General features: G+C 34.8%; 1 protein-coding gene across 2 annotated transcripts; it reads right to left on the reverse strand.

Annotated features, from left to right (window-relative positions):
- Positions 1–6,550: 6,550 nt before the first annotated feature.
- LOC148865311 (eukaryotic translation initiation factor 6-2) lies at positions 6,551–14,853 on the reverse strand. Of its 2 annotated transcripts, none has more exons than XM_088979854.1 (8): positions 14,689–14,853; positions 14,153–14,208; positions 12,218–12,314; positions 12,037–12,122; positions 11,897–11,941; positions 7,841–7,971; positions 7,173–7,283; positions 6,551–7,091 (listed from the first exon to the last, which is right to left on the reverse strand). In XM_088979854.1, exons 2-8 carry the CDS (start codon positions 14,160–14,162, stop codon positions 6,834–6,836), a joined length of 738 nt encoding a protein of 245 aa, XP_088835980.1. In that variant the 5' UTR covers positions 14,163–14,208; positions 14,689–14,853; the 3' UTR covers positions 6,551–6,833. The 2 variants fall into 2 exon arrangements, with proteins under 2 accessions (XP_088835980.1, XP_088835981.1); XM_088979855.1 differs by having other exon boundaries at positions 14,573–14,810.
- Between the last annotated feature and the right edge of the window lie 425 nt (positions 14,854–15,278).

A 15,278-nucleotide genomic window follows, 5' to 3' on the forward strand; every position in this document is an offset into this window, starting at 1 on the left:
GTGAGGGAGAAGAGAAAAGAGAAAGATGGAGGGAGAGACAGTATCTGGTGAAGATCACCCCTGCCCCTCACAGAAGAGAGAAGAGAAAGGGAGGAAGATGGAAAGAACAGGAAGATGAAGGTGAGGGGGAAGAGAGAAGAAGAAGTTGGAGAGAGAGTATCTGGTGAAGATTGCCTTTGCCACCGCCTCTTCTGTTTGATTGTAGCAGATTGCCGCTGCGACAGTATCTGGTGAAAAAAGAAGGCTAGTAATGGTGGCTCCTTGCCACTTCGATGGTAATGGGGAAGGCATTGGTTCTCTCCCTCCTTTGTTTGTCGTTCAGCCCATTCCTCCATTGTTTGTTGTCGATGGTAACAGTGATTTCTCAAGTTTTTCCACTCAGGTCACACTGTTTTGGTGTGACCCTGATTCCACGATTTTGAAATCTGGTATCCTATATTTTTCTCATCTCATCCCTCTATTTCTCTCAAAATAAATAAGAGAAAAAGAGAATATTTTTGAAATCACCATCCCATAAACCAAATGGAACCTTAAGTTGACAACACACGCTTCTTCCTTGCCTAAGACTAATGATCGCCTATTAGCCTGTTCATGGATAGGATGTTTCAGAAATGGTTGCATTTCACTTTTATTGTGGGCTACTAAAGGATGGGGTGTTTTTCGGTTTTCTGGTTTCCCAGTAAATTTTCCAAATTCAGTTCAGTTGCCGCAATTCCTTTTCTTGCGCTTCAGCAATCTACGTATTGGCCAATACGTATCATTCCAACAAGTTTTTGGCATGGTACATGGTACCAAATTGACTGTGCCATATCTATTTGTTGTATCGATGCCATATCGTGCCCATTATCATTGAATATCGGTGTGTTTTGACACCATACCAGTTGATATGCTACTGATACAGTAGTGTACCGACCGATACAGTATGATTTTACTGTGGCGGAATCACAAATAAAACTCCCTTCGAAAGAGGGCTTCTAAACCCATTTCAAAAGCCCTCTTTCTTTCCAAACCCTTCAAAAAGCTTTCTAACCTTTCTAAAGACTCAAATCATGTAAAAATTTGTCAAAACATCTATAAATTTGCAAGATTCAGTAAGTTTTTCAAGATTGTGAAAAAAGGAAAGAAAATAAATATGTTTTTTTCAAATTTCTTTTATATTTTCAGCCATGTTAGAAAAGATAAGGGGAAAGAAAGGGGTTTGCCCCTACCCCTTCGGTTGGGGAGCTTTGCCCCCCCGACCCCCCGTCCCCCTTTTTGATGTAGCCCAATTTATTTTTTTAAGGTAGGGAGTCTTTTTCCGCTTCAACAAGACCCCTCTTTTAACAACTGTTATGCATTTTTATTGTTTCTTATTATAAAAGATTTTTTATTAAAGATACAGAAAAATAAAATAAAATCCCACCTTCCTCCTATTAAGGAAGCTTTCACCTCCTCGCATTCGAGAGGCTTACACCTTTTACATTATTAACTATGCTTCATGCCTCTATGTTTTAAAACATTGATATTTTTAAAATTTTTAGAATAAAATATGCAAAATAATTATTTCATCTATTATGTCCATAAATCCATTCAATTTTTTGTTACATATTTACTTTTCTTAATTTTAATTTAAGTTTTAGAATAAAGCATGCAAAATAATTATTTGAATAAGAATAAATAATTATTTTGTTTTTAAAAAATTAGAATTAAACATGCAAAATAATTTCTTGATCTATAATGTCCATAATTAGATAGTATGTTTATGTTCCTGACTTCCCATTTATTGATTATAATATGTTTTTTATTCATAAGACCCACTAAAACATGTTATTTTTATGCATAAATAGCTCATCTATGTCTTATATTTAGCGATGTTAATGTTTGTTTATGATTTATTAGAGTATTTATAGCGTTTCCATGTGTTTCCATGCGTATCTTAATTTTTTGTCTGTATCCTTGCGTGTCCAAGTTATATCCCGATACTTCTCTTAAATTTGTCTTTCCAATACGCATAGCGTTTCCAATACTTTGAATCTTGGATATCCCTTTATAGAGGCGTATCGGAGTGCCCCCGGTTTTTTGAACCTTGACTGCTTCTATTGATGTGGCCAAGGAAGTTGCAGTTATTACTTTCTCTATTGGAGGTCCAATGCCTCATTTTTTACGTTTCTTGACTTAATGCCATTTGAAGAGATTTTCTTGAGCTATTTCTGGTGCTCAAGGTTACTACTTTGCACAACAAGTTTAGTTTGTCTTACAATGTTGCTTACTTTTACTTGTTTGTTCTCTAATTGTAATATGAGCATTTTATGAATCAAACTTTACCTTTTTGGCTTAAAAAATTTCTCTGAGCAGATAAGGTGAATAGTATTGGTACACTTCGATACAGCGGAAGGGGTCTATCCATACTTTGTATGTGCATATCATATTTTTAGATTTTTTTTTAATAAAATGGAGAGGGATTTGGTTTAAACATCATTTAACATTTAAATTTAAAATAGTTAGTTTTGGGATTAACCTTAAAATAGGTCCATCGGCTGGTGACCAATTTGATATGATACACCCCATACGAGATGTATCATTTCGATACTTTGAAGCTAATAGTAGGCAGTGTACGATGGAGTCTGCTAACCTGCAAACCCTCTTCTCCCTAGCACCAAGAGCTTACCTGGCTGCTTAACTCATGAATAGTGAAAAAAAGGAAAATTTTCTGACTATTACCTTGTATTTTACCTGTTTGCCGTTAATCAGTCGTTAAGTGATATTTGAAAAGTCAAAAATGCCCTTCAAATGTCATCTAATTCTTTTTATCAACCATCCAATCATTGACAATAAAAAGAATAGTCCCAAATTCTAGATTCTTCTAAAATCACCAATTTATTTGGAATAGAAGAACGTAGGATTTGGGACTTCAGTTTTTTGTCAACATTTGGATAGTTGGTAAAAAGAATTAGATGGCATTCAAAGTGCATTTTTGACTTTTCAAATATCACTTAACAGTTGATTAATGAACTAATTAACGGAAGGTACTGGATTGTCACATTTTGAAAGTTCAGGTACTGAATTGCATTTTAAGGTTCGGAGACCAAATTGTCACTCAAACCAAAATACAGGGTACTGATTTGGGAATTTTCCCAAAAAAAAAGACACAAAATGGCATGTTTGTTTACTCTGCCAAGCTTAGTCCTTACCATGAAAATCCATCTAGCATGCCTATGGGGAAAGTCTAACAATAGTTCCAAACTTCCTAAATTAGAGGGAGTATGCCTAATGAGGAAAAATGTGAAGTATCCAATTTGTACAAATTGGGATATCTGGTGGTAAAAATTAAGATATAGGTGGATATCATAAGGGAAATTAAATAAATCCAACATAACAAAAATATAACAATAAAACTAAATTGAAGATGGGTTCAGTTTTCTGGTGGTAAAAATGCCAATGAATTAGGGGTGAGCATGGGTCAGCTTTCGGTTTCAAGGTATTACCTTTCCAGGTTTTTTTGGAACTGAAACCTATTCCGTTAAGACCGATTCCGGAGTCAGTTTTGGGCCTTCTTTCCTTGGTAGTTCTAGGGTTGGTTCTAGGACCCATGGAAAGTGTTTTTATTGAAAAAAAATGGAATAGCTTGTTTTTTAAATTATTGATTAAATTGAATAGCTTATTCTATAGGTTATATATATATATATATATTTGAAAACATTTACATTACTTATTATACACATTCAATTATTAAATTGAAGAAAAATGATAAAATCACTTAAGTGGCTAAATAGTCAAGTGAAACCATGGTCTTTGTAACCATAAGTATTTGGATTCAAATATTCACATCCTTAGAGTACTTTGGGATTTATTTCAAGTTAAGTTCAGTTCCAAGGCTAGTTCCACTAAGGCCAAATTTAAACAGCAAATCAATTTCAGAACAGAGATTGCAAGGGTTTGTAGTAACAATTCATATATAGAGAAAATTTGGAAAATTAACATTTTGGTCAAAGTAAACGTATGGGTATTTTAGACATTTTCATGCTTTCTTTTAAAGAATTCTTACAAAAGATATCAACTTGCAACTATATTAAAAGAAATCAAGGGAGATGACTGCAATTACTAAACTTTAGAGAAGATTTCAAGAACAGCCAGAGGTACCTAGTTTTTAATGGTCAATCTCAATCATGCATTGTAATGGTTTATAACAGCCACAGAAGTTTGAGTATGGATTAATGTGGATGGATATACAGTCAATCTCAATCATGAAATGACACTAAATGGGGTCATCCACCTAGCCACATGTTGGTAAACTCCAAAACTAATAGATATCAAATTGTGTCGAATAATACCTATTTAGATAATTTTAAACATTGTGCACATTGCTGGCAAAGGTGTCACAGAAGATTTAGGGGTCTGGAATCAAAATCAGAGCCGACCATTTAGTTGGGTGGATTTGGAATCCCTTTCCCATTCCTGATGGGCCCTACCTTAAGAATGAAAATCCCTACATTCACAAAAATAGAGTTAGACTTCAATGTATATTTCTAAAGTTCAAATATTAAAGCGGTATCTTTAAAAGCTTAGGCCCAAAAGTGACACTACCCTCAAGTACAGGGTACCTATCTGCAATTTACTCTCAAGTTTAATTAAAATATACAAATTATGTATAAATACTTGTAAAAATGTGTAAGAATTAAATATCTTGAATATTAAGCTTACCTGATAGGTGTTTGTATCTCCGATATGTATAAACTTACTATGTATCATTTAAGATTTATACATATTAATTTCCAACAAGTTTACCATTCATGGATTAATTATTTGGTTTTGGGTTAAAGTGGTAGGCTCATGTTAAAATTTTAGCTTGGGTCCCTATCCTATCCATGCATATCTAAATAATTCCACTCTATCTTACCATTTCTCTTTTAGGATATTGATACTTTGAGGCAATGTTTAAACTCGCTAATTTTAAAAGGGAAAACCAATAGAAGCAATATTTTTTAACTTGTTCAATCAATGTTTTAAAAATCGACCCAGAATTGGAACCTGGCCACTGGTTTTCGGATCGATGGTTCAACCACCTAATTCAAACGAATGGCATGTTCTACAAAATAAAAAAAAAAATAATAATTAAGATAAAAGAATGGTCAAAAAACATTGAACGGGTTATTGATCAATTCAACAAATTTTTGTCAGGACCGGGTTTGAGGTAAAACAGAATAGGTTGCCTAAACAATTCTCAGGGCAAACAGTCTGACCATTCGGGTCAACAGCGGTTCAAAAGCAGTGTTCAGCTGACCAGTTGTATTGTATCAGTCAACAGTGGTTCAAAAACTGATAGGGCCAATGACTTGTAAATCCGATGGTTGAAACATTAATTTGTTTAGCAAGTTTGGTTGCTATATTTACTTTATATACACTATTCAACTAGTTTGGTTGCTATATTGTTTTATATATACTATTCAACTTTTACGCTTGTGATAGTCATTGGTCCATCCCTTTGCAGGGGTGAGCATTATTCGGTTAAAACAACAAAATTGAACCACAAATTTTGATTTCAGTTTTTATGGTTTTTGATTATTTCGGTTTAGAAATTTGGTTAACCGAAAAAATCAAATTAACCGAACCTTATTATCTATAATATATATTACATATATAATATGTATAATATCTAATATATTGTATTATATTATATATTGAAATATATAATTTATTATATACATTATATAATATATATTTTTTAATATGTAATATATATTAAAATATATAGTATTGAAATTTGATTTTAACCAAAATAACAAAAAACCGTACAAAAAGATTTGATTTATTCAATTTGTTTTTTAACTGAATAAACCGTTTGCTCACCCCTACCCCTTTGGGTTGGTTTTTAAAACATGGATTTGGTGATTTCAATCTTCACCTACGCCTCAATGAGGCTACAAGGTCAATGGTTGTCAAATAACCTATCACACAAGGAAAAACAAGATCTAACTGTGATGAAATGGTACCAGCTGCATCATGAAAATACACGTTGGATCATGATGGTCGACCCAACCCAAGAACCTGACCTGACCCAATCTGAAAAAAGCAGGGTAGGGTCCAATGACCCTAACTCAAAAGGCGGCCCAACTGAAAAGTATCCGGGTCAAATTGGGACAAAGGTTGCTGCTTGGTCTCCTATTTTCAAACCAATGTTGATCCAGACGGTTGAACTATTCAAACCATTTGAACCAAACAATTGAATCTGTATTTTTGGTAACCAATGATTTGGTCGAAGACCAGTTGATTAAGGTGGTTGAACCATTGACCCATCTAACCGATGGGTCAACCCTAACCCGAAATGAAGTGACCCGAAAACTGACTTGAACCCAATTGCCAGGTCTAGTTGGCCCCTTATTGATGTTTCCTAGGTGGATCCATCAAAGGGTTAGCCCCCTTTTGCGTAATGTGCACAAATCCAGAACTATATATCGGCATCCACACTATACAAGAAACAAAAGGTAATATTGACATAGAGCATAAACATACATATGATGATGATGATGATGATATTTCATATTTTTTGTGCATTTGCATGTTAGGCATCCTGTTTGTTGCCAAGGTTCAAAATATCGATTCTTCCGATACTTGTTTATTTATTTATTTTTTCAAAACTGGTTCATGGGAGCCGATCTAGGACACCTCCATCCTCTGAAACGGTCAGACCCCAATACACCCACTGTAGGGGCGTATCAGAAGGGTCCCGGAACGATACATACATACATTGTTTTATAGTTGAAAAGTTGAATTGGTTCAAACACAACAGAATTGTAATATTAAAAAGACAATCTTTGGTACAATTGATATCTACCTTCGAAAAAGCAGATGAGAAACTAGACATAGGTGTCAATTAATGATTTCCTCATCTCATCGACAATTGCACTTGGTTGGGCTTCTCTCAACTTGAAGACACTCTCGATCACGGAGAGTTCTGTTGCTGTGGTGTCTGACCCACAGAATGCTGTCCAGTCATTCACTGTGATGCCAGCAGCAATGACTTCACTTCCTCGATTTACAGTCCCAGCCACCAGAGGTACTTGAAGGAGTGTGGAAAGCTCATCCAAGTCTTCAATCGATGTATGGGGATGGACCTGTTTTAACATTTTTCAGAACTGCTGAAATTCATGATACTTTTTAGTCATAAACTATAAAGAATTGTTACGGTAACATACCAATCCACCTCTGTTGGAGAAGGCACAATAACTACCAACAAGAATGTTTCCTGCAATTGTCTGCCTAAACACTTCTACTCCAAGAACATCTGCAATCATTTCCTCAGTTTCCTGGCAAATTTTTAAAACCAGAATGAGCACGGTGGATAAGTGTTCTAGCAAATTAATATGATATAACACACAAATTTAGAAAGTTATAGTATGCCTCCATGCCAAATAATTCGGTCATAACTATTACAAGATTGTAATCCCATTGAATCAAAATGAATCTCAAGCAAACAAGAAACCACTGCTGCACACCTCCTACTCCCTGACCCATCTAATTCCAATAGGTGTTTTCCTAAGACCTCAAATGGCATAACATTTTTCCTTCTGATGGATCTACTTAGCCCTTGAGAAAGGGCAACTTCCACAAATATGCAGAAAACCTAATTTCAAATCATTCACAATATTTTTCCTCATGTCCTCAGTCACATAATGTTATTCCTAGTGACATCCTTAGCCCTTAGAAGGGATGACTCTTCACGAACATGCATAAAACCTAATGTGGAATTTTTACAATAAACCAAACCTCAAATTGATTCAACCTTATAAATCACATAAATTGACAGAACAAATACATTAAATGGAAAATGCAAAACCTATCAAAAAAATGGAGATAACTTTACCCTGTCAAGGTCAGTATGTGCAAGAGCAACATGATCATTACAAGCTATGCAATTCCCAAGCGCCGACAATCTCTCTTCAATGCGCTGAACAACAACATGATCAGGTAAACTATTCCTCAAATGCTGAAGTTCTGCAATAAAAGGTAAACAAAAAAATATAAAATCGTGTTTTTTTTTTCAAACAAGTTGTAGATATGAAATAGATCATATCCATAAAGACAAATTCTGTAAATAGCATTTTATGTTTTTGTAAATTTAAGATGATAAGATCTTGAATTCTCCATGCACGTAGGTCCATCGTCACATTAAAGAAGTAGAAACGTTGTAGACATGAAAGATTTCAGGTCTGAGTAACATAATTAAATTCAGAACTGGACTTGCATGGATAAGAAAAAAAGATTCAAAATACTGTCGTCTTAAAGGCTAGAGAAACATTATATGCGGTTAGATAAGCCAAAATAAGAAAGAATTGAAAAATCTAATTGATGCTTAAAATTTAAAACTTCCTACAAAGCACTCATTCACGTGAATGAGCTTGTGTAGAGAAACATCCAAAAAACCACAACCACATGGATGCTCAAAGTTTTTAACATTTTTTATATCAATAACACAGTGAAGAGCTTGAGAAAGACTACAATGACTTGAGAGCAACTAGACAGTTGCTTCAGAAAGACCACAATGACTAGAGTGCAACTAGACAGAAAGAAGCTGAGAGTGAAAGAGATACTGCAATGGTTAACGTCCAGCTCTTTGAGAAGAACACAGTGCTGGAACTGGAAAAGACTAATAAGAACCATTCTTGTTCAATATAGCTTAGGAAGAATGTTTTAGCGAGTAGAAGACTTAAAACAAAACAAAGGAAACATAAGATGTCTTGGTTTCAAAGTTTTTTGCTAGACTAAAAGGGAGTCTCTTTGGGATTAGACCAAACAAGAAAACTTTGAAGATCCAGAAATCCGCAAGAAGATCTTAATGGTTTTAGTGGTCTAAAGGCTGTATTTTTTGTGAGAGTGTTTTTGGTATTAATCATGCTTGGGATTTAGAGTTGTATCTCTTGTGTTTTCCTTTGAGTCTGAGTTGGTGATTGTGTTGCTTTCGGTCTGGTGGTGTTGAAGGAGTTTGTTTTTGGTGTTATGCTAGGCTTCTGAGCTTGTGTTGGTTTTGTTGAGCTTCGGATGGTCTGGTTGGTCAGGTGGGAGTAGAAGTTCTTGTTTTTCCTCTTTCATCTTTCAAGTGATTTCCATTCACTCTCCTCTGTAAATTATTTTTTATTTCAATAAATTTTATTTTATTACCAAAAAAGAGCTTTATAAATGTGTTCATTATAAAGAAAGCACGACTAGAGGGAGGGGACACACACACACACACACACACACACACACAAAGAGAAAAATTAGCCCAACAAAACTGATCACTTCGTACACCTTGCTTTGCTAAGTGAATCTACCATTGCATTTACTAACCCATTGATCCATTCCAAAAGTACCCTCAACCTCACCCACTAGCCTCCTTATTTTCCTCATTACTTGTTTATGGGTCCATGGCCTAACACTATTGTTGATCAACCACCCTATTACCAATAGGGAATCACCTTCCACCTCTAAGTGTCTCAAACTTAGAAGCCTTGCCAACTTTAAGCCTTGCAGAAGATCAGAGAGTTCAACTGATGAAGAATTTGCAACCCCGATTGGTCCAGAGAATAAAGCCACTACAACACCCCTAGGCCCTACCATTAATAAAGACTCCTATCCTGAAAGGAACTCAGTTTTCAAAGGAACTGCTATTAAAATTCAACTCGATTCAATAGTTGTCAAGACATCTAAGCAATTCTGGGCGACACTAGACCACCTAGTTGCCTAGTCGCTTAAGCAGGCACCTAGGCAACACCTAGGCGATAAGGATTTTATAATATAAAGAACTGACTTTTGGCTAGTTCATTAATTTTATATACCATTCAGCATGCATATTAATTGAAAAAAGAATAAAAATAATAGCGGCAGTGAGTAAAGGGCAATGCGATGGGGTTTGTGGTCTGAACAGAATGGAAGAATCTTTGAAAAATACAAGCAATTGGAGGAAATCATTGAATTTACAGCTGTAAGGGCTGCTCACTGAGCTCAGATCAATAAAGATTTCAATGGGATAAAGATGAATGATCTGCCTAGAGGTTGGAACTTTATTGTGGTTTTTTTTTTATCAATAACAAAGGATTTCATTAATTAGAAAAAAGAATACAAAGGGAAGAAATAACCTCTCTTATCTCCCCCAAGCAAGAAAACCAGAGCAGAAAATATTACAGTTAAGCCCAAAACAAGTTCTCCTTATTCACCCCTTGCTTTGCTAACACACAGAGTTTGCACATCTCTTAACCCAAACCACTTTAACTTCCATGTCTTTTGACAGCCACTTGAATATTTTCTTCTCATTGTTGTACAACCACAAAACAATTTTGTCTCCCTTTAGCCATCCTACCACCAGCTTGGAGTCTCCTTCAATATCAACTTCCTCAAATTTAAGTACTTGGCTCTCTGAACACCTTCAAAGCCCACCAAAATCTCAGCTCTAAAGAGTGTCACACTCTTCAAATGGGCCTGAGAACAAGGCAATCATTTTCCCTTTCTCATCCCATTTGGTAAAATCCACATGCAGGAGGGGGGGACTGGAACTGGTACCTCCTGAACCGGGGCTGAAAAAGCTATTTCTTTCCACTTTCTTGATAAATCATCTAATGAAACATTGTTGAAGAGACCCATAGATTTAAGCCAATGGAATACCCTGAAGCAAATCACCTCTTGAATAATTTCATTGTTCCTCTCCTTCCTTGAAAATAATCTGGAATTCCTTTCTTCCCAAATAATCCAAATAACAGCAGCCTGAATACATGGCTAAAATATTTCCATATTCTTCCCTTATAAACCAAGGCTAGAAAATAGAATTTTTGAAATAAAAAACATGAACCATACAGTAATTCGCTGGGTTCCATAACAACCAACAAGAAACAACCATCTTTCATTAACAATAATCTATAAATTTCATAAAAAAAAAAAGCTTCATTATAAAACATAGAAAAGCAACATATTCATGAGAAGAAAAAGAAGGAAAAAAAAAAGAAAATTCAGAAAATGTCGGGGTTGACCCCCCCTTTTTGTCCTAGGGAAAGAAGAAAAGAAAGTTCTTCCTTATTGGTTCAGGTTTTGAAGTCCTTGAGGGTTGCATACACCAATAGATGTGTTGATTAATCACTAACAAATAAGAAAATAATAAAAGGAAACTAGTATATAAGCCCACAAAATGAACATTTTAGTGAAATGATGCATAATTTTATTATTATAATCTAAAAAAAAATAAAGAATATAAAAGCATTTCATGGTGCCATATATAAACTACAGAAGTAGTAGGAGATTAAGTGTGATTATCCTCCAAGAGTGCCTTGTCACCTAGATGTTGCCTTTGACAACTATATTTAATAAACAAATGTTAATGGGCTTACATTGCAGGTAGTCATCCAAGGAATTACCACTCAGTATGGGAAGAGTTCAAATGCAAACATGTTCAATACAAAACCTTTTATACCATATTTCTAAACCTTGTATTTATTTTTTTGGTAAGTTATTTCTAAACCTTGTATTTGCACTGTACATATTTTATTGACAAGTTATTTGCACTGTACATATTTGTATTTGCCCTCTTCCCAAACTAAGCCTAAGAAACAAATCAATCCTCTCCTAGTGTGCTATTAGGGTTCAGATGCTCCTGCAGTTGAATTGAATCACTGCAATTTCGCTAATTATTCACCATCAACAGATAAAGATACTGACATCCAGTAGTTACAATCACCTCTACCAGCACTTCTTACTAATGGCAATATTGTCTCATTAAAAAAAATCAATGAAGATACCACAACATAGTAGCAGATGCATACCAGATAAAATATCTCAATTCTCATTCCTCACACATGATGCTCAACTCCCCAACAGTGTTGATCAATAGTTAACTATGGAGAAGACGAATGCAGCAATATCCTCAAGAATAACCTTTTTCCAGTTTTGAAGTTACCTTGATCAGTGGTAGTATGTGGCAAGAGGAGCCCATTCTTGTTTCCTGCCAACAGAGGTAAGGTAAAAGATGGATTATGAAAATTGATAGAATATATAATAATATATGAGCTTCTAACCTAAATAGCTTCAGTCTCCTACCAGCACATAGCCGTCCAATAATTCTAGTGCCTGCTATGGATGTTTTAACCACAGGAATAACACCAGCTAGTTCAGATTCAAAAGTGCTGTGGGAGATTCAAAAAGCCGTTAGCATTGTCTTAAAACTAAGGAGAAAAATACTGCAAATGAATCAGGGTTCATACAGCACAGATGTATTGACCTGTAAAAATTTTCTGATCCTCCAATTGCAACCAAACAATATGCATTGGTCAACTTGGAGAAAACCCCCACTTCACAGTTGTTTTCAAACTGAAGCCCTGAACAGATTTGATTGGTTGTTAAGACCAATTCTTGAAGGTGTACCAGATTCTATTTTTGGATGGGTAATCAAAAACTATTAATAAATAAGAGTGTAAACAGAGACATACAGAAAGACCACAGCGGAAAGCTTCATAAGTTACCACCCGATACACCCAAAATGTGAGATCAGATATAAACAAAAATTCTGCAATTTAGACCCTTGAACTCATTAAGAATAAGGGTCCAGTCCATCAGATTATGACAAATATAGGACAATGCACTAAAGACCTATGAATTTCCTGACTCTTCTTTTCTTTCATAGTCATCCAAATAGGGGTTGAGAGTAAAAACCTGATTACAAGAATCACAGTTAATGGTGAGGTGACAACTGGGGCTGAATGAGAAAAATCAGGCAATCCTTTCCACTTTGAAGTATTCAATACCTCCCTATCCATGATGAGAGTTTTTGGTGTTTTTTTTTTTTTTGATAAGCTGGTAAAAAGTAATATGAATATGCAAGGGGAGGGAGAGAGTCACCCTCCATACACAACTGAAAATAAGAACTACTCAAATAGAATCATTATGATTTACAATGATATACAAAGATAACTCAAAATAATTGATCCCCAATCATTTGTGAAATCAGTTGCTGTAATTCCAAAAAACTGAGATAGAGTCACCGTAAAGAGAACACAACCTGGACTGAGAGACCTTTCAAGTTCAAAAAAGCAACTTTTCTAATGGACAAAGATAAAACTCAAGGCGATATGGTTTCTAAGCAGGCTTCTTCAAGAGTTGCTGGGAAATCTTATAGAAGTTTTAGAAGAATTTCATACCCTATTTTCTTTTTCCTTTTTTTTTTTTGAGAAGGGGAGAAGGCAAGATGTTTTCATGCCATAGCTTTATGTTGAAGGCTAAATACCATGTGATTAAGATATTAGAAAATAATCAGCATTTTGAAGGCACCAAAATGATCAACTTATAAGTTGAAATTATTTGTAAAAGAAATAAAGTACAGTCTTTAGGAACAGTGAGGATTAAAGCAAGGATGATTTCCAATCTAAGGAAAACAGTTTTGAAGATTCCCTGGGTAACATAACAGCCTATGGTATTCTTTCATGTGCAATGAATACATCCTTTATAACAATGGTTCTGGGGCTCGCTCTGTCATGCCTTTGGAAGCACAACTAAGTCAATCTTCTTAAATTCACTTAATTTCTTTTTTGATAAAATTCACTTTTTTTATAGGTAAAAATAAAAGTTCATTAAAATAAAAACAAAAAAGAATACAAGCTGATGGTGACAAGACATCACCCACTTACAACAAATAAAACAAGCTCCAGAATCAATATAAACTTTCCATATTACACATTTGAAATCCCAAAGCGTCCCCTAGGTTTGTTTACTCCCAGGTCCTCCTTGTCAAGTACATAGTCGTCAAGGCATATAGGTGACTCTAGGAAACAATGGATAAAAGTTGAATTAATAGCAATTATTCTTTGCTATCAAGTATCAAATTTATTTTCCTCATAAGCAAATAACCCTGCCCCATCCAATTGTTTCACAACATTGGAGATTTCAAAGTGGTCAGCTTGAATGCTTATACACCTTTCTCCAATTTGTTAATAATAGTTTGATCCAAAATTCTAAATAGAAAGTCATTAGATAAGTATAAATATCAAAGAAATTCCCAATGCACTCTATTATGCTTTCATGTAATTTTATATGGTAAAGAGACTAAGAGAAAAGATTGACCAATAAGTCCTGGGAGTAGCATGAACTTCCCAGTCCTAGGAGCACCTACAAAACTAAAATGTGAGAATCTAAATGAACAAGCGATTGCTCAGAGACTTACTGGTTGCCATGCGATAGATGAATAACACAAATCAATACAGTTGCAAGGTACAAAACCTGCAGCGACAATATTTAAACATAACTAACAAAACATAAGATGGTACTGAAACAAATACAGAAATATAACACCAGTCCATGTATTTGATTACAAATAAATTCATCTGATATTTGGACAAGTTTCTCAAAAAATCTTCCAGTGTAACTACAGAATGAATTTCAGAACTTCAACCCTACTACTAACCAAGAACAAACCAAGAAGCTCGTTATGTTTCATAGAGAAGACAATACAGAATTTCGGTCTAAATGGAGAAAAAAAAATACTTGCATGATTAATGGGGAGAGGGGAAAGAGAGAGTCGGAGGGAGAAACGAAGGGAAGCCTCCGGCTTCTATTTCAGTTCAGAGAGAGGGAGTGCAGAGACCTTATTTCTATTCAGGGAGAGAAGGATAACCCCTTATTTCTGTCCGAAAATAGAGAGAAAGCCCCTGTTTCCGTTCTTACAGCATAGCACATATAGAAGAAGAAGAAGAAACCTACCCAAAATCCTGTTGTCTGTTCAACCTTCAAAAACAGATGCTAAAATCCTGTTGTCTGTTCAACCTTCAAAAACAGATGCTAAAATCCTGTTGTCTGTTCAACCTTCAAAAACAGATTCTTCCACCTCACTTACTTCCGTCTTCAACTTTTAAAACCCTAACTCGCAAGAAAGAGAAAAAATCCGTGGTAAATCGGTGGTAAATTGGTGGTAAATCGCAAGAAACCCTAACTCACTTTGAGCATAGCAAAAAGGGCTTCAAATCGGTTTAAGTCGAATTCAAATTTGAATTCGTTCTATTTAATTATATCGAATGTGGTTTACCCATACCCGATATCGGATTCTTTATTTTGATATATATATATATATATAAGCAAAGAAAAATAATTTAATAACTTAATTTATTATGCAATACTCAATTAACTTATCCATATGGTATATGGGTGTGAGTTTCTTATTTTCTTTTTCCTTTTTTTTTTTCTTCACTACACAATGGGGTGTGAGTTGAACCATATCCTTTGTAAGTGGCAAATAATTTTATTATAATTAATAATTTATAAATTCATTAATAAAATTCAAAATTAAGTAACAA

Source organism: Nelumbo lutea, chromosome 3 (genome assembly GCF_056320005.1).
Source record: "Nelumbo lutea isolate HS-2025 chromosome 3, American lotus-T2T, whole genome shotgun sequence".
Classification (NCBI taxonomy): Eukaryota; Viridiplantae; Streptophyta; class Magnoliopsida; order Proteales; family Nelumbonaceae; genus Nelumbo; species Nelumbo lutea.